This window comes from Salmo salar, chromosome 19, assembly GCF_965601325.2.
Source record: "Salmo salar chromosome 19, fSalSal1, whole genome shotgun sequence".
Taxonomy (NCBI): Eukaryota; Metazoa; Chordata; class Actinopteri; order Salmoniformes; family Salmonidae; genus Salmo; species Salmo salar.
The window spans coordinates 65,093,593-65,112,831 of NC_138309.1; the positions used below are offsets into that span (position 1 = coordinate 65,093,593).

General features: G+C 43.0%; 1 protein-coding gene across 1 annotated transcript; it reads right to left on the reverse strand.

Moving 5' to 3' along the window:
* Positions 1 to 802: 802 nt before the first annotated feature.
* Positions 803 to 18,336, reverse strand: ghrhr2 (growth hormone releasing hormone receptor 2). Its single transcript, XM_082965535.1, has 13 exons — positions 18,304 to 18,336; positions 14,818 to 15,688; positions 12,517 to 12,624; positions 12,302 to 12,414; positions 11,756 to 11,853; positions 11,095 to 11,227; positions 5,912 to 6,065; positions 5,764 to 5,824; positions 5,471 to 5,537; positions 5,269 to 5,363; positions 4,829 to 4,958; positions 4,513 to 4,554; positions 803 to 4,403 (listed from the first exon to the last, which is right to left on the reverse strand). The coding sequence occupies exons 1-13, from the start codon at positions 18,334 to 18,336 to the stop codon at positions 4,311 to 4,313; spliced, it is 1,998 nt and encodes a 665-aa protein (XP_082821661.1). The 3' UTR covers positions 803 to 4,310.
* Between the last annotated feature and the right edge of the window lie 903 nt (positions 18,337 to 19,239).

Below are 19,239 nucleotides of genomic sequence, written 5' to 3' on the forward strand. Positions count from 1 at the left end.
TCATCAAGGACAACAACCACCTGAGCCACTGCCTGTTCACCCCGCTATCATCCAGAAGGCGAGATCAGTACAGGTGCATCAAAGCGGGGACCGAGAGACTGAAAAACAGCTTCTATCTCAAGGCCATCAGACTGTTAAACAGCCATCACTAACATTGAGTGGCTGCTGCCAACATACTGACTCATCTCTAGCCACTTTAATAATGAAAAATGGATGTAATAAATGTATCACTAGCCACTTTAAACAATGCCACTTTATATCATGTTTACATACCCTACATTTCTCATATGTATATACTGTACTCTATACCATCTACTGCATCTTGCCTATGTCGTTCGGCCATCGCTCATTCATATATCTTTATGTATATATTCTTATTCATTCCTTTACACTTGTGTGTATAAGGTAGTTGTCGTGAAATTGTTAGGTTACTTGTTAGATATTACTGCATGGTCGGAACTAGAAGCACAAGCATTTCACTACACTCTCATTAACATCTGCTAACTATGTGTATGTAACCAATAACATTTGATTTGATTTGACATGATTCCACGTGTTATTTCATATTTTTGATGTCTTCACTATTATTCTACAATATAGAAAATAGTAAAATAAAGAAAAACCCTTTAATGAGTTGGTGTGTCCAACATTTTGACTTTTACTCCATATATATTAGTTTCGGTGTAATGTGTATATTTATGGTGTATATACTGGGCACATTTGTAAAAGAGACTAGGTCTCAATATGTCTTCCCTGTTAAAATAAAGGTTAAATAAAAATAAACTGTCAGAGTGCTGAAAGATCGGATAGAATGGTTGTTTTTATTGGGGATTTTCAAATGAATAATTTTCATATTTTACAAATGTTTGTACTGAACTTATTTTTAGAGGCAACAATATGTCTGTTTTAAGTATCTGTTGTCAACTGATGGCTAACCCCCTTATGATGGATTTTTTTTTGGGGGGGGCAATATTCTGAAAAAGATATTTTAAACACTGTTCTGCAATATATGCTTAAACAATTGAAGTATTTGCTGTGCTAGACCTAAGGGATAATGTTTGCTTTATAAATGTTGCTTAATGTTCTACATTTAGGAAAACATGCCAAAATGCTAAAGAAATTAGCCCTGGAGCATTTAATTGTGCTATAAAACAAAACAAAAATACTTTGAGGTTTGTATTACATATTTAAATAATCTAATGTCAATCAAGGCCTTTAAACCCTTGTTGGACAATAATTGTAAAAAGGAAATGGCTTTTATAGTGTCTTACAGAGTTGACATGAATCCAGTTAGTTGCATTTTATGAAGAAAAAAAACAAATACATTTGGAGGTTGTTCCTTTACATCACTTGTCAAACTCATTCCACAGAGGCCTGATTGTCTGCAGGTTTTTGCTCCTCCCTTGTACTTCATTGAGGAATTAATGTCAAGGAACTGCCCTCACCTGGTTGTCTTGGTCTTAATTGAAAGGAGAAACCAAAAACCAGCAGACATTAGGCACTCCATGGAATGACTTAGACACCCCTGCCTAACATGGTGTGATAGCTGATGCGTTGGTCTATCAAAATATATATATTTCAAATTTTGTTTAAAAAATTAAGTTGAGGTTGTCCCGTCTTTCAAGAATCCCTGAGCTCTAAAACAGCAAAATGTTCTCTTAGCCTCATGGCAAAATGTGTAAAATAGCACGAGATTAGAAATACAACTGCAAAATGTTCTGTCTGCCCATGGGGGGCCCTTGCTCAGACCTTGCTGGGGGCCCTGTGAAACTGCGCTACACCACTATGTCGCTCAAGTCAGAATTTAGTGTCGCTCAAGTCAGAATTTAGGCTAAAAGGATGTTGACAATCGTATAATTAGGAAAGTAGGACTAGGATACAAGTGACCTCCAAATCCACAGCATCTTGCAGTAATGCATCTCTCATCCGATGGTTTACTGTATATACTGTAGATTGTGCCATCCTCATCCTCTAGTAAAGACAGAAAATTACAAGTTATGATAAAACTATCCACCTGTCGGCTACTTCAAGCACTACACAATATACAGTCTATGCTTAAGCCACAGTATTATATAAATGGTCATAAATATGTGAAATGCCATTGGTATAGTGTTAAAGAAAATATTTGTGTCAATGTATTAAACATTTAAAACGGGAAAGGTAGCCTATAACTGCAAAACTCCAGTGTTTTACTTCATGGCTCAATGATCTGATGGACAAGTGTAGGATATAATAACAAAAGTGTTAAGCTAGCTAAAATGTCATCACCACAAATATCAGTTATCAACACAAATGTGGGTGAATTATTTTTGTTGTTTTACCCGTTTTACCATGTGTGTAGCCTCATACAATAATCACCAAGACAGACAGAGGTACATTGCATTCGGAAAGTATTCAGACCCCTTGACATTTTCCACATTTCTTACGTTACAGCCTTATTCTAAAATGGATTACATCGCTTTTTTCCCTCATCAATCTACTCACAATACCACATAATGACAAACCAAAAACTGGTTTTCATTAATGTTAGCAAATATATAAAAAAAACTGAAATATCACATTTACATAAATCAAATCAAATGTATTTATATAGCCCTTCTTACATCAGCTGATATCTCAAAGTGCTGTACAGAAACCCAGCCTAAAACCCCAAACAGCTTGCAATGCAGGTGTAGAAGCACGGTGGCTAGGAAAAACTCCCTAGAAAGGCCGGAACCTAGGAAGAAATCTAGAGAGGAACCAGGCTATGAGGGGTGGCCAGTCCTCTTCTGGCTGTGCCGGGTGGAGATTATAACAGCACATGGCCAAGATGTTCAAATGTTCATAAATGACCAGCATGGTCAAATAATAATAATAATCATGAATACATAAGTATTCAGACCCTTTACTCAGTACTTTGTTGAAGCACCTTTGGCAGTGATTACAGCCTCGAGTCTTCTTGGGTATGACAATAATTGGGGAGTTTCTCCCATTATTTTCTGCAGATCCTCTCAAGCTCTGTCAGGTTGGATAGGGAGAGTCGCAGCACAGCTATTTTCAGATCTCCAGAGATGTTCGATCGGGTTCAAGTCCGGGCTCTGGCTGGGTTACTCAAGGACATTCAGAGACTTGTCCCGAAGCCACTCCTGCATTGTCTTGGCTGTGTTCTTAGTGTCGTTGTCCTGTTGGAAGGTGAACCTTCGTCCCAGTCTGAGGTCCTGAGTGTTCTGGAGCAGATTTTCATCAAGGATCTCTCAGTAATTTGCTCTGTTCATCTTTCCCTCGATCCTGACTAGTCTCCCAGTCCCTCACGCTGAAAAACATCCCCACAGCATAATGCTGCCATCACCATGCTCCACCGTAGGGATGGTGCCAGGTTTCCTCTAGACGTGATGCTTGTCAGTCAGGCCAAAGAGTTCAATCTTGGTTTCATTAGACCAGAGAATCTTGTTTCTCATGGTCTGAGAGTCTTTAGGTGTCTTTTGGCAAACTCCAAGCCGACTGTCATGTGCCATTTACTGAGGAGTGGCTTCCGTCTGGCCACTCTACCATACAGGCCTAATTGGTGGAGTGCTGCAGAGATGGTTGTCTTTCTGGAATGTTTTCCCATCTCCACAGAGAAACTCTGGAGCTCTGTCAGAGTAACCATCGGGTTCTTGGTCACCTTCCTGACCAATGCCATTCTTCCTCAATTGCTCAGTTTTGCCAGGCGGCCAGCTCTAGGAAGAGTCTTTGTGGTTCCAATCTTCTTCCATTTAAGAATGATGGAGACCAATGCTACAAAAAAGGGATGGTACCCTTCCCCAGATCTGTGTCTTGACACAATCCTGTCTTGGAGCTCGATGGACAATTCCTTCGACCTCATGGATTGGTTTTTGCTCTGAAATGCACTGTCAACTGTGGAACCTTATATAGACAGGTGTGTGCCTTTCCAATTCATCTCCAATCAATTAAATAGACTACAGGTGGAGTCCAATCAAGTTGTAGAAACATCTCGAGGATGATCAATGGAAACAAGATACACCTGAGCTCAATTTCAAGTCTCATAGCAAAGGGTGTGAATACTTATCTATATAAAGTATTTCTGTTTTTTATTTTTAATAAATGTTCTAAAATTCCTAAAAACCTGTTTTCGCTTTGTTGTTATGGGGTATTGTGTGTAGATTGGTGAGTGAAAAATGTTTTAATACATTTTTCACAAGGCTGTAACGTAACAAAATGTGGAAAAAGTCAAGGGGGTCTGAATACTTTCCGAATGCACTGTATTTGTCCTTAGACTTAGGTTATTCAATGATAATAAACCATCTGAGATAGTCATCACCACCCTGAGTCTAGGCTACATAGTCCTGGGTTGCCAGATTGAAGACATTGTTTTCTGTCTGAGAACGACACCCCTTCATCGCCTTTCGAATTTCATTTTGTACCTGAAAAAACCAAACAATAAAGTTATTGATTTTGTAGCCTATTATTTGTTGTAAATGTAATTATGATTAATTAAATACTTCACAGGATTAACAAAATGTCACATCTTACCTCCCCATTCAAGAAGCAGTACAACAATGCAACTATAAACCCCTGTAATTAAATGAAGCCGAATGAATAGTTGTTCACTATTTTAATATTTTCAGCCCTTTATGAGGAAAATAAAAGTTTTATCAGAAGGCAATAAGTAACAGAGACATTTTATGCCAGTTTTCATTTAAACCTTTCCTATTGAGGTAATTATGAGTTATGAATCTGTTAAATGATTAATAATATTGATATCAGATTAATTGAATATTGAAAACCTGCAAATATAGCCGTTCCAGAGCTGGGTTGGAGAACCACTCGGTCTAAAATGCTCTCGTACCTGGAAGGAGCCCAGGACCAGTTCCAGGGAGAGTCGGGCCCCTACACCCACATGTTCAGGTAAGAGTGCGAAGACCACATAGTGCACTCCAAACAGAGGGATGAGAAGAAGGGTGGATCTCGCCAGCCTCCTGCAGGGGGCACCAGAGGAGAGAAAGAAAGGGATGGGAAAGAGAGATCAACATATGAGAAGTGAGAGCGAGACAGGAAGGGGGAGAAGAAAGTAGGGAGGGAGAGATAAAGAGGAACTTCCTGGATCCACATTAATTACGCGACAATACACTGGGGAAGTTTGACCCTTTTGAAATCCTACCCAATTCAGTCACTCTATCAACATATGGGGGGGAACAGTGTGAGTCAAGCCAGTGGGTATAATGAGCCAGCCGTTTTATTTTGTGCATGCTACCAGTTCAGCGCTCATGAACGGTCAGTCAGTCTCACCTGTAGACCTGAAGTCCCTCACTTCCATTCTGATCAGTAGCCTTGGTCTTCTGAATGATGATCCTACTGATGTTCACAAACACCACGAAGTTGATCTGTGGTTTAGAAAAACAGTGGTTTGATACCAAGTCTCAACCCTCTTATTGACTTCTCAGATAAGTCACAAGATTCATTAATGGACAGAGTGTTTTCTTGGTCTTACAAAGACAGATAAGAGGATGGGAGTTTTGATGATCCACCACAAGGCACTGTCAAGGTTGTCCCAGCATCTGTTGGGCAGAGAAGTTATAATGCTGGAATACTGTTGATTACAGTACTACACGATCACATTCAATATGTCAGTCTTCTCTTTTCTTGCCCTTGTTTGGGCCCCTTTATTTGCCCATTTCACGTACTTCCATAAAGGAATATTGATACCAATACTTTCACAAGTAGTTCATGTAATTATGTCTAATGTAGACAACAAAATAACTTGTAGTTATTCGCTAGCCTCACCCTTCATTGTCAAACTGACTCTTCAGCAGGGTCCAAATTATGATGGTCACTGAGGGAGTGCCTGGAAGAAATGGAATGTACAGTCATATAAACACACACACATGCACAGATGCTCACAAATACAAATACACACACACACACACCTTACCCCAGCCTATGCCAGCGTACAACCAGAAGAGTTTTCTCTTCTGAGCAAAGGTGAATACCAGCAGAGTTTGCAGGTACAAGCCCTCTACAAGAAGCCAGAAGAAGTTGGCCAAGACACAGTACTGGAAGAAAGTCACCGCTGCTTTACATGTTACCTAATGGATGGGAAACAAATTTCAATAACAACTACTTTTCTCACATATACAGTACATAGACATTTAGATCTAGTAATTTTGACAGTCTGTGGCCACCGGTTCAACAAGTCAATAACAAAGGTTCTTTATACTTTTTATCTTTATACAGCATTTAATTATTTGTTATGCATTGTTGAAAACATAGTAGTACAAGCAAAAGCCACAGAATTTGGAGAATGACCTTTCAAATCTAAACAGCGAGTGGTCTCAACCCCCCTGGAAAAACAAATGTGTATGATAACCAATCAGCGTGTTTGCTCAAAATCTGAGTGCATTATTGCCCCTTAACGTGCATTCAATGTACAGGAAGTTCTGCATGAGCCATCCTACAGGGAGAACATAAAGAGGCTCTCCTACCTGCACAGGGATCAGGCAATGATTCCCATGGACCTCGCCATGTTCTGGATTGAGTTTGTCATGAGACAAAAAGATGCTATTCACCTGCGCACCTGAGTCCTACAGATTGCTTTGGTACTTCTAGCACTGTGGCATGGCATGGCATTCCTTCAAGCTGTTGTTCTGCTGATTCTGGTGACTACTTTTGCTGTTCTCAGATATTTATGCTTCAGGGTGCATTGTAGACAAAAGATAAACACGAGTAACTGAAAGTGTAATGGGCGTTGATGATGATGATGTTTCAATCGGCTTGAATAGTGCTACTACTAATAGTAGATTGGATTATTGGAAATAATTTCCCAGGTGATCAAATTGCTTTACATTGGTATGAGGGGAATTCACCTCATCCACCACAGATCTGTCCAGCTATATTTGTTTTCCTATTTGTCATCATTAAAATAAATGTTCCAGTGATCAACCATATTCCTCAAATAGCTTTTTTGTTTATTTGTCGTTCAGGGTCTGGTTGTTATAATTGAATTTAGGGGCCAGTGACGATGCAGGATTAAGTGTGTGTGTTTGTATCTGTTAATAAATAAAAGAGCACTGTACTTTCCATTTACTGTCAGTTGTGTTACATCTGATAATGTAATAACGAAGAACCAATGATAGCCTTATGCGTAACAATAAAGATGGCACCGTCAGACATGGCAGCTCTGCATCTAGCTCCTAAGCAACTTTCCAGTATTTTTTGTGTGTGTGTGTGTTATTTCTTAGTATAAGCCCAGAACGTTTTTGGTGTTATTACATACAGCCGGAAATAAATTTTGGATATCAGAGCGGTGGTAACTCACCAGCATTACGACCAGGAATATGACTTTCCCAAATTGGATCCTTTGTTCGTACCCCCCAGGGCAATTTAATTTATCCCAGAGGCTGCTCCAAGACCACCGGTGGAAAAGAGGTATTCGGAGTGGACTTCTAGCCCGACTCAGGAGGCGTGCAAACCATCCACCGCTTCAAGAGTATATTACTTGCTAATGTTCAGACTCTGGACAATAAAGTAGACAAGCTCAGGGCGAGGATCTCCTTCCAGAAAGACATCAAGGACTGTTACATACTCTGTTTCACGTAATCATGGCTCTCCGGATATACTGACCCCATCTATACAGCCGGCTGGGTTCTCAGTACATCGTGCAGACAGGAATAAAGTACTCTCCCGGAAGAAGAAAGGCGGTGGTGTATGTTTCATGATTAACTACTCGTGTGATTATGATAACATGCAGAAACTCAAGTCCTTTTGTTCACCCGATTAAGAATACCTCACAATCAAATGCCAACCGTATTACCTCCCAAGATAATTATCTTTGGTTATAGTCACAGGTGTGTATATTCCCCCTCAAGCCTATACCACGACAGCCCTCAAGGAACTACACTGGACTTTGTGCAAACTGGAAACCACATATCCTGAGGCCGTATTTATTGTAGCTCAACAAAGCAAATTTTTAGGAAAACGCTACCGAAGTTCTATCAACACATTGACTGTAGTACTTGCACTGGACAAAAGCTTGACGACTGCTACTCCCCCTTCTGGGATGCCTGCAAGGCCTTCCCCCGCCCTCCCTTTGGTAAATCAGATCACGATTCTGATTTGCTCCTCCTTTCCTTTAGGCAGAAACTCAAGCAGGAAGTACCCGTGCTAAGGTATATTGAATGACGGTCTGACCAATCGGAATCCATGCTTCGATATTGTTTTGATCACTTGGACTGGGATATGTTCCAGGTTGCCTCTGAGAATAATATTGACGTATACACAGACATGGTGACTGAGGTCATCAGGAAGTAAAATTCCAACTGTGACTATTAAAACCAATCCAAACCAGAAACCGGGGTTAGAAGGCAGCATTCATGCAAAACTGAAAGTGCGAACCACAGCACTTAACCATGGCATGGTGACTGGGAATATGTTTGAATACAAACAGTGTAGTTATTCCCTCCCTCCGTAAGGCAGTCAAACAGGCAAAACGTCAGTACAGAGACAAAGTGGAGTCGCAATTCAACGGCTCAGACACGAGACGTATGTGGCAGGGTCTACAGACAATCACGGATGACAAAGGGAAAACCAGCCATGTTGCGGACACTGACATCTTGCTCCCGGACAAGCTGAACACCTTCTCGCCCGCTTTGAGGATGACACAGTGCCACCGACGCGGCCCGCTACCAAGGACTGTGGGCTCTCGTTCTCCGTGGCCGACGTAAGACATTTAAGTGTGTTAACCTTCGCAAGGCTGCCGGCCCAGACGGCATCCCTAGCCGCGTCCTCAGAGCATGCGCAGACCAGCTGGCTGGAGTGTTTATGAACATATTCAAACTCTCCCTATCCCAGTCTGCTGTCCCCGCTTGCTTCAAGATGTCCACCATTGTTCCTGTGCCCAAGAAAGCAAAGGTAACTGAACTAAATAACTATCGCCCCGTAACTCTCACTTCTGTCATCATGAAGTGCTTTGAGAGGCTAGTTAAGGATCATATCACCTCTACCTTACCTGACACCCTAGACCCACTTCAATGTGCATACCTCCCGAATAGATCCACTGACGATGCAATCGCCATCGCACTGCACACTGCACTATCCCATCTGGACAAGAGGAATACCTATGTAAGAATGTTGTTCATAGACTATAGCTCAGCTTTCAACACCATAGTACTCTCCAAACTCATCATTAAGCTCGGGGCCCTGGGTCTGAACGTCGCCCTGTGCAACTGGGCTCTAGACTTCCTGACGGGCCACCCCCAAGGTAGGAAACAACACCTCCACTTCACTGATCCTCAACACAGGGGCCCCACAAGGGTGTGTGCTCAGCCCCCTCCTGTACTCACTGTTCACCCATGACTGTGTGGCCACGCACCCCTCCAACTCAATCATCAAGTTTGCGGAAGACACAACAGTGGTAGGCCTGATTACCAACAATGATGAGACAGCCTACAGGGAGGAGGTTAGAGCTCTGGCGGAGTGGTGGCAGGAAAATAAGCTCTCCCTCAACGTCAACAAAACAAAGGAGCTGATCGTGGACTTCAGAAAACAGCAGAGGGAGCACGCCTCTTTCCACATCGACGGGATCGAAGTGGAGAAGATGGAAAGCTTCAAGTTCCTCAGCGTACATATCACTGACAATCTGAAATTGTCCACCCACACAGACAGTGTGGTGAAGAATGTGCAACAGCACCTCTTCAACCTCGGGAGGCTAAAGAAATTTGGCTTGGCCCTTAAGTCCTCTCAAACTTTTACAGATGCACAATTGAGAGACAGCAACCACAGGGCTCTCCAAAGTGTGGTGCGGTCTGCCCAACGTATCACCGGGGGCACATTGCCTGCCCTCCAGAACACCTACAGCATCTGATGTCACAGGAAGGTGAAGATCATAAAGAACATCAACCACCTGAGTCACGGCCTGTTCACCCCGCTTACCATCCAGAAGGCGAGGTTAGTTCAGGTGCATCAAAGCTGGGACCGAGAGACTGAAAAACAGCTTCTATCTCAAGGCCATCAGACTGTTAGATTGCCCCGGCTACCACCCGGTTACTCAACCCTGCACCTTAGAGGCTGCTGCCCCATATACATAGACATGGAATCACTGGTCATTTTAATAATGGAACACTAGTCACTTTAATAATGTTTACATGCTGCTTTACTAATTTCATATGTATATACTGTATTCTATTCTACTGTATTTTAGTCAATGCCACTCCGACATTGCTCGTCCTAATATTTATATATTTCTTAATTCCATTCTTTTACTTTTAGATTTGTGTGTATTGTTGTGAATTGTTAGATGTTACTGCACTGTTGGAGCTAGGAACACAAGCATTTTGCTGCACCCGCAATAACATCTGCTAAATATGTGTATGTGACCAATAAAATATTATTTTATTTGATCAGAGTCACGTATTTCTCATTCATTTTAAATGTTGTTTTTTAGCCTAAAGCAGGGCTGCCCAACCCTCTTCCTGGAGATCTACCGTCCTCTGCGTTTTCAGTCCAACCCTAATTTAACACACCTGATTCTACTAATTAGCTGCTCAACAAGACCTTGACCTTAACTTGCTGAATCAGATACGCTAAATTAGGGTTGGACTGAACCTACAGGACAGTAGATCTCCAGGAAGAGGGTTGGGCAGCCCTGGCCTAAAGCATCGCAGAGTTAAGCATTGTTATAGATCGCTTGATATTATATGGGTCCGTTTTATTTATTTTCAAATTCTTAAGCTAACAAAGGGTTTTGTGTGTCCCATGTGGCTCAGTGTGTCCCGTGTGGCTCAGTTGGTAGAGCATGGCACTTGCAACTCCAGGGTTGTGGATTGGATTCCCACAGGGGAACAGTATAAAAAAAATATAAAAATGAATGCACTCACTACTGTAAGTCACTCTGGATAAGAGCATTTGCTAAATAACTAAAATGCATATTCTTACATACACCCTCAATTTGAGATCTGACACTGGTCATTGCAGGATTTTTAGATAAAGGAGAATTTCCAACGTGAACTTGGTTCCATATGATACAGTGATAATAATGATACTGCGAAGCCTACTTCCTGTTGTTGATGTCCTTCCTTCCACAATCTACAGAGGCCACAGTGGTTCTACCTACTGTCCTACCGTTGAGACAGTGCAGTGGTCCATGCTCTCGTCTGCAAACAGTACGGCGTCCTTAACAAACACGGCCAGGCCACGGAGGATGAAGGTGGAAAACAGGTTGAGGTGGATGGAGGTCCTGATGCACAGCAGCTTCCTATGGAAGACACCAGACTCAAATGGGTAAAACTTTAAGGTACCTACATAAGGACTACATGACACATTTATAACCCATAAAGTCTACCATTCAAATAACACGTTAATGACGTATAAAGGCTTTATAAAGGGTATATAAGTAGTTTATAGATGGTTAATTATTAATTTATAGATAGTTATTGAATTAGTAATAAAAAGTAACAACCCGTGATATAGTGGAGGGTATGCGCAGTCCATGCACCTTTTTATTTGTGAATAGCCTTTAGGCATCTATAACGCTAAATTTCCATTCAACCTGCTTTGTAGTCTACAAAGCCTTAACTTGTGTGCAAGAAACCGGCCCATATTATTTATAGTCAAATGAAGTGTTACCAGGAAAGGAGATGAGGAAAGGAAGCTTAATAAGAAGCAATTATATAGCGTCACTTTATTTGAACTGTAGTGTTATGACATACAATTTGTTACCACAATGTGCTATTCTGAGTTCTAGTTCTGAATGATCTATATTTCCTGAAATGTCAAAGCTCACCTGAAGATACAGAAGACCAGAATGGCAATGAAGAGAGATGCCAGCGACACTCCATAGCCCACAGTATAGATGATCTTCACCGTAGCAAAGTAATTTTGCTTGAAGAAATAATCAAAAATGTATTGTCATACTCACGGAAAAACAGTCAAAGGTCCCAAGTTGACAAAATGTAAATTAAACATGCCTGCATATTTTTGTATTCACTTGCTGTAATGACTACTCATGAGTAAAGTCTAACATTTGTCACAAGTGCTCATAAATGCCAACAATCACAGACTTGTATGTCACTGTATTGTATGCCTTACGCCCAAATGCAACCAACCTTCAGTGAGTAGACAACGGCAGATTTTGTGCCGTAGCTGTATGCAATCTGTTGTGTCTTTATCTACATTTGCACCCGGTGTGATGATCATATATCATTTTTATTTCAACTTTGACAAAAAATATGTCAGCTGACATGTACACTTGATAGTAAATAATGATTTTGTGTGTGAAATGATCCTTTTACTAAAGTGTTACCTTAAAATGCTACCAAATCTACTCTACCTTATCCCCAGTCTCCTCCTCTTCTTCACTGCTGTCCTCAAAGTAACAGGCTTTGTAATATGGCAAGCTTGGCTTACTCCATCCTTGGGGTGTGCAGTTGCGTGTGATGAGAGCTGTAAAGAAAATATCACAGATTTAAAATATATATTGTTTAATTGGATGAGATGGTGGATGATATTATGCCCCTAGACACTGATCTAGAGCATTTATTGTACCTGGGGGAGAGTCTGGCTTCAAGAGGAGCAGAGGACAGGACACGGAGAGGCTCTCCCCATTTAGGGCTGCGGGCCAGCAGCTCACACCATCCCACTCCACCAGACAACCTGTCATTTCCCACACAAAGTTATAAACAAGCAGTAAACGATGGCGGAAAGAAAAAAAAACAGGTTGAATGCACAAGTTATACAAATTAAAAAAACACGTTATTTTCTATAAATGTATCTTAAAAATAAAGCGAAGGGATGTTAAAGATGCAAAGATGTCCCCCTTAGTTTTTTCTACAAATGAATGCCATTCACATTGGAGAGCTACCTGTAGTGTTATTAGGAGTTGACAAGGACAGTGCCTTGGTGTTCCTCATCTGGAGTTTGCACTCGCCTTCTTTCTCCAAGAGGTGGAGGACAATGGAGCATTCAGGATGAGTGTTCCTGATCTGAGTGGCAGGAAGACGGGCGGACGTACAGACCGGACGGACAGATACAAGAAGGCAGACAGACAGAAGGACGGATGGACGGACACAGACAGACAGACAGAAATACATTGATCCATTTCACCAGCTGTCTGTCTGTCCATCTAATGTATACAGTATTTATTACTATTTTCATTTTATCACACACTATACCGTACATCGGATAATAAACACACACATTCAAACTCTTTTTAGCTAACAGTTTGAACTATTTCAAGTTAATCGTTAATGCAGCATAATTTATGTATTCTCTAGATCAGGGTTTCACAATGATTGTCCTGGAGACCCTGCTCTAGATAAAAGACATGCAAGCATAACCGTCAGTATATAATATATATATAATACTACAGTCATTAGCTCGAGTGCTGTAAATACAAACATTTTGAACCCAAATGCACTTACCACCCTTACACTACAAACAAGGATAAAACATATGGCGACCAACTTGACGTCCATATTCCTTGTGTTTATATGCCTTGTAAACATCCTCAAAGCAGGTAACGTTTAATTCGGTCTTTATGGTCCCTCTTGCAGTCTCAGCTTCCCATGCAAAGAAGTGTTTCCTCCTTATTTGTCAGATGGTTAAGAGTTCACGACCACCTCCAAAATGGTATAGCCTAGTTTTTAGGGTTACTTAGTCCATCGTCAACCTGCCATGTCAAACCATATTATTACTTAAAAGTCAATAAAAATCCTCACAGTGGCTTTAACAGTTCTCAAAATGCTCCAGACATGTCTGTGGTGATCTCCAAACAGACACAAAACAGTCATGGTGAAGTAGATAGTGTATGCAAATGCAGTCTCTTTCAGTCCTGTTTCCTTATTTCCCTACAGAGCTGGCTACCTTTCTTGTTTACCTGTTTGTCCCCATTTTCCCACCCGAGTGAGCGTGATTGGGGCTTTCTGCAGCAGTAAAGTCAAATGATTTAAGGGATGACTGAACTTACATCTCCGAGATGAGAGGATGACATCATCACCTGGGAGGTATGCAGATTACCTTTGGCGAACACAGGTAAAAAGGCAAGGAAGTGTCTTTCATACAAAAAACGTAATGCACGCTGAAAATAAAAAAACAACAACCCCAAAGTATCTTTGTAAATGACATATGTATACAGTAATGGAAGTATTTTTCAGCATAAATGGACCATGGTTCTTAGCTCATCCATTATTCAAATAGGTCTCTTTCCCAGTGGACCTTCTACCATGACAAGCAAAGGACAGTGGGTAAAAAAGGTCTAGCGGCCTCCTTATTTAACAAATAACCATGCAATATTCAAGAAATGAGCACCAAGAGAATGGCAAGTGAAAATGAGAGAAGGGAAAAAGGGGTGAAAGAGACATCACGGCTGAGGTTCACAATTGCTCTTGTTTCTAACAATTATAGGACCTTTTGTCATGACTAACCATTCGAATAATCCAACCCTCTAAAAAGATTGTACTTCACCAATTTGTGTGCATTTTTGCCCTCTCTATCTGAATGAAAGTAAGACATTACTGGGAATCCTTTCTAAACAATAATTCCCCCATTAAGGTGGTTGCCCAGCCCAAAATTAGCCATGTGTGTCCATAGAACAGAGATGGACCATGGTACTGTACATAGATGGAACATATAGTAACGGCATGCAGGGGCTCATACTGTATATGGCTCTTCCAAAGACATCCCCCGGGTGTGTGTGTGTGTGTTGGGGGTTGTATGCTTATTGAGAGCGTGGCATTTGTCCCAACGTGTGTCTATCAAAGAAACCACCTCACTCCTACACTGTCACACCCTCTCTATTTTTTATTCTTGATTTTGGGTTCTTTGATCATGCCACCCAATGAGCCAAACCCCAAACAAGAGGATGCTGCTCCAGCTCCTGCAACAGCCCCTGACTCAATTTCTGCTTCAGCTGCAGACCCAGCTCCAGTTGCAGACCCCGCTCCAGCTGCAGACCCAGCTCCAGCTGCAGACCCAGCTCTAGTTGCAGACCCCGCTCCAGTTGCAGACCCAGCTCTAGTTGCAGACCCAGCTCCAGCTGCAGACCGAGCTCTAGTTGCAGACCCCGCTCCAGTTGCAGACCCAGCTCCAGTTGCAGACCCAGCTCTAGTTGCAGACCCAGCTCTAGTTGCAGACCCCGCTCCAGTTGCAGACCCCGCTCCAGTTGCAGACCCAGCTCTAGTTGCAGACCCCGCTCCAGCTGCAGACCCAGCTCTAGTTGCAGACCCAGCTCTAGTTGCAGACCCAGCTCTAGTTGCAGACCCCGCTCCAGTTGCAGACCCAGCTCTAGTTGCAGACCCAGCTCTAGTTGCAGACCCCGCTCCAGCTGCAGACCCAGCTCTAGTTGCAGACCCCGCTCCAGTTGCAGACCCAGCTCTAGTTGCAGACCCAGCTCTAGTTGCAGACCCCGCTCCAGTTGCAGACCCAGCTCTAGTTGCAGACCCAGCTCTAGTTGCAGACCCAGCTCTAGTTGCAGACCCCGCTCCAGCTGCAGACCCAGCTCTAGTTGCAGACCCCGCTCCAGCTGCAGACCCAGCTCTAGTTGCAGACCCAGCTCCAGTTGCAGACCCAGCTCCAGTTGCAGACCCAGCTCTAGTTGCAGACCCAGCTCTAGTTGTAGACCCAGCTCCAGTTGCAGACCCAGCTCTAGTTGCAGACCCCGCTCCAGTTGCAGACCCAGCTCCAACCCCTGCTCCAAGTCCAGCCCTAGCCTGTGCTGCCGCTACAGCCCCTGTCCCACCTAAAGTCCCAGCCTCTACTAAAGGACCAGCAGCCTCTACTAAAGCCAAAGCCCCACCTAAATCCCCAGCCTCTACTAAAGGCCCAGCAGCCCCTACTAAAGCCAAAGCCCCAACTAAAGTCCCAGCCTCTACTAAAGGCCCAGCAGCCCCTACTAAAGCACCAGGTCCTACTAAAGCCCCTGCAAAAGCCCCAGAACCTGCTACAGATCCAGCCCCTGCTCCAGCACCTGCTACTGATCCAGCCCTTGCCCCAGAGCCCAAGCCAACAACAGAGCCTAAAGTTGAGGGTCATTGTACAGGTATGTGCTGTAATTCATTTGCGTTTAGATGATTATAAAAAAATGACCCCCTTTTTCTCCCCAATTTCGTGATTTACGATCTTGTCTAATCGCTGAAACTCCCCAATAGGCTCGGGAGAGGCGAATGGCGAGTCATGCGTCCTCCGAAACATGACCCGACAAACCGCACTTCTTAACACCCGCCCACTTAACCCGGAAGCCAGCCGCACCAATGTGCCGGAGGAAACACCGTTCAACTGACGACCGAAGTCAGCCTGCAGGCGTCCGCCCCGCCACAAGGAGTCGCTAGAGCGCGATGAGCCAAGTAAAGTCCCCCCTGACAAACACTCCCCTAACCCGGACGACGCTGGGCCAATTGTGCCCCCCTATGGGACTCCCGGTCACAACCGGTTGTGACACAGTATGGGAACGAACCCAGGTCTGTAGTGACGCCTCAAGCAAATCAAATCAAATGTATTTATATAGCCCTTCTTACATCAGGTGATATCTCAAAGTGCTGTACAGAAACACAGCCTAAAACCCCAAACAGCAAGCAATGCAGGTGTAGAAGCACGGTGGCTAGGAAAAACTCCCTAGAAAGGCTGGAACCTAGGAAGAAATCTAGAGAGGAACCAGGCTATGAGGGGTGGCCAGTCCTCTTCTGGCTGTGCCGGGTGGAGATTATAACAGAACATGGCCAAGATGTTCAAATGTTCATAAATGACCAGCATGGTCAAATAATAATAATCACAGTAAATCAAATCAAATGTATTTATATAGCCCTTCTTACATCAGCTGATATGTCAAAGTGCTGTACAGAAACCCAGCCTAAAACCCCAAACAGCAAGCAATGCAGGTGTAGAAGCACGGTGGCTAGGAAAAACTCCCTAGAAAGGCCAAAACCTAGGAAGAAACCTAGAGAGGAACCAGGCTATGAGGGGTGGCCAGTCCTCTTCTGGCTGTGCCGGGTGGAGATTATAACAGCACATGGCCAAGATGTTGAAATGTTCATAAATGACCAGCATGGTCAAATAATAATAATCATAGTAGTTGTCGAGGGTGCAACAAGTCAGTAACACAAGAGTAAGTGTCAGTTGGCTTTTTCATAGCCGATCTTTGAGAGTATCTCTACCGCTCCTGCTGTCTCTAGAGAGTTGAAAACAGCAGGTCTGGGACAGGTAGCACGTCCGGTGAATAGGTCAGGGTTCCAGCAGGTCTGGGACAGCATGTCTGGGACAGCAGGTCTGGGACAGGTAGCGCGTCCGGTGAACAGGTCAGGGTTCCATAGCTGCAGGCAGAACAGTTGGAACTGGAGCAGCAGCACGGCCAGGTGAACTGGGGACAGCAAGGAGTCATCAAGCCAGGTAGTCCTGAGGCATGGTCCTAGGGCTCAGGTCCTCCGAGAGAGAGAGAGAAAGAAAGAAAGAAAGAAAGAAAGAAAGAAAGAATTAGAGAGAGCATATTTAAATTCACACAGGACACCTGGAAAAGACAAGAGAAATACTCCAGATGTGACAGACTGACCCTAGCCCCCCGACACATAAACTACTGCAGCATAAATACTGGAGGCTGAGACAGGAGGGGTCTTTACATGGACCATGCCTGGGCAAGAACCCAACAAATGCCGAGGTCATTAAAGTGCTGAGCAAGTCAAAACCAGAAGGTCAATTCTCAATGGCCTGGGCCCGTATTTAAAAGCGTCTCAGAGTAGGATTGCTTATCCAAGATCAGTTTTACCTTTTTAGATCATAATGAATAAGATTGCATGGACAGGGGGACCTGATCCTAGATCAGTACTCCCACTCGGAGAGGCTTTGTGAATACGGGCCTGGTATCTAACCAGCAAATACAAATAAGCTATTTAGACACCTACTAATGTAGATACCAATTTAAAGTGCCATGCTTGATGAAGACTATCCAGACTGGTGTATTAAATTCCTGTGCCACCTCAAGCACTTTTGAATGTCACAATATCATGAGGGAATCAGGACACTGCTCATCAAGGCTTCATCAATTATTTAGAGCAAGGAGGATTAAAGAGGAATGTTCTGAATAGAGCGACATTGTAATATACTGTAAATTATGCACAATAATGTGAAATGGACTAATACGTGAACATGATTTAATATAATATCAATAAAGCACATACAACATGTCAGAATCATTGTACCTAATAATTTTTTCAAGAATTTTCAGGATTAAAAATACATTAACATTAGATGTTTGGTTTGCCCTAATTTCCATGTCCAGACATGCTGCACTGTGTGTTGCTTAACTGTAACAGTGCCACATAACCCTATGGAATGTAACTGGCACACCTCACAGTCCAAAGGGGCAGACAATGAAGGCATTACTAACCATGTTGTTGGAAATGAAAGAGTGATCCATCCAATCACCCCCTCTCCATCCCCATAGACGACCAGCATTAACCAGTGTTGAATACAGTTTGCAGCCTTTTCCATAAATTGGAAGAATCATTACAACAGGGCCCAATCAAATATCAAATTCAGTACCCAAAGATGTCTAGCTAAAGGTGAACCTCAACAGAAGACTAGTTAAAGACAGAAAGTCAATATGTTAAAAAGAGGCTATATATTTCTGTTGGCCTCTCAACAAGGCACAGTTTAATTGTCGAGCTAGAAAGTTGGTAACAAATGGTTGAGCCAACTTCTGGCCACAATGGCAGGCTTTCTAAACAAAGCTTGACAGATGTATTCCACTGGACTACCTTGTAGTAGACATGACAAACAATACAGAACACAAATACATACGTCAGTATAAAAAACTAAAATAGCATGTCTTGCTAATGCTAATGACAGTGCATGTCAGAGCAAAAACCAAGCCATGAGGTCGAAAGAATTGTGCGTAGAGCTCCGAGAAAGGATTGTTTCGAGGCATATATCTGGGGAAGGGTACCAAAACATTTCTGCAGCATTGAAGGTCCCCAAGAACACAGTGGCCTCCGTCATTTTTAAATGGAAGAAGATTGGAACCACCAAGACTCTTCCTAGAGCTGGCCGCCCGGCCAAACTGAGCAATCGGGGGAGAAGGGCCTTGGTTAGGGAGGTGACCAATAACTCGATGGTTCCTCTGTGGAGATGGGAGAACCTTCCAGAAGGACAACCATCTCTGCAGCACTCCACCAATCAGGCCTGTATGGTAGAGTGGCCAGACGGAAGCTACTCCTCAGTAAAAGGCACATAACAACCCGCTTGGAGTTTGCCAAAAGGCACCTAAAGGACTCTCAGACCATG

Excerpts from the sequence above, each read along its gene's own strand:
- ghrhr2 (XM_082965535.1), bottom strand. The coding sequence starts at position 18,336 with ATGCCTTCATTGTCTGCCCCTTTGGACTGTGAG. Across the intron at positions 15,689-18,303 it reads CTGCCCCTTTGGACTGTGAG|CGGCAGCACAGGCTAGGGCT; the intron begins GTGTGCCAGTTA and ends CAGGGGCTGTAG. Across the intron at positions 5,825-5,911 it reads GTACGCTGGCATAGGCTGGG|GCACTCCCTCAGTGACCATC; the intron begins GTAAGGTGTGTG and ends CATTTCTTCCAG.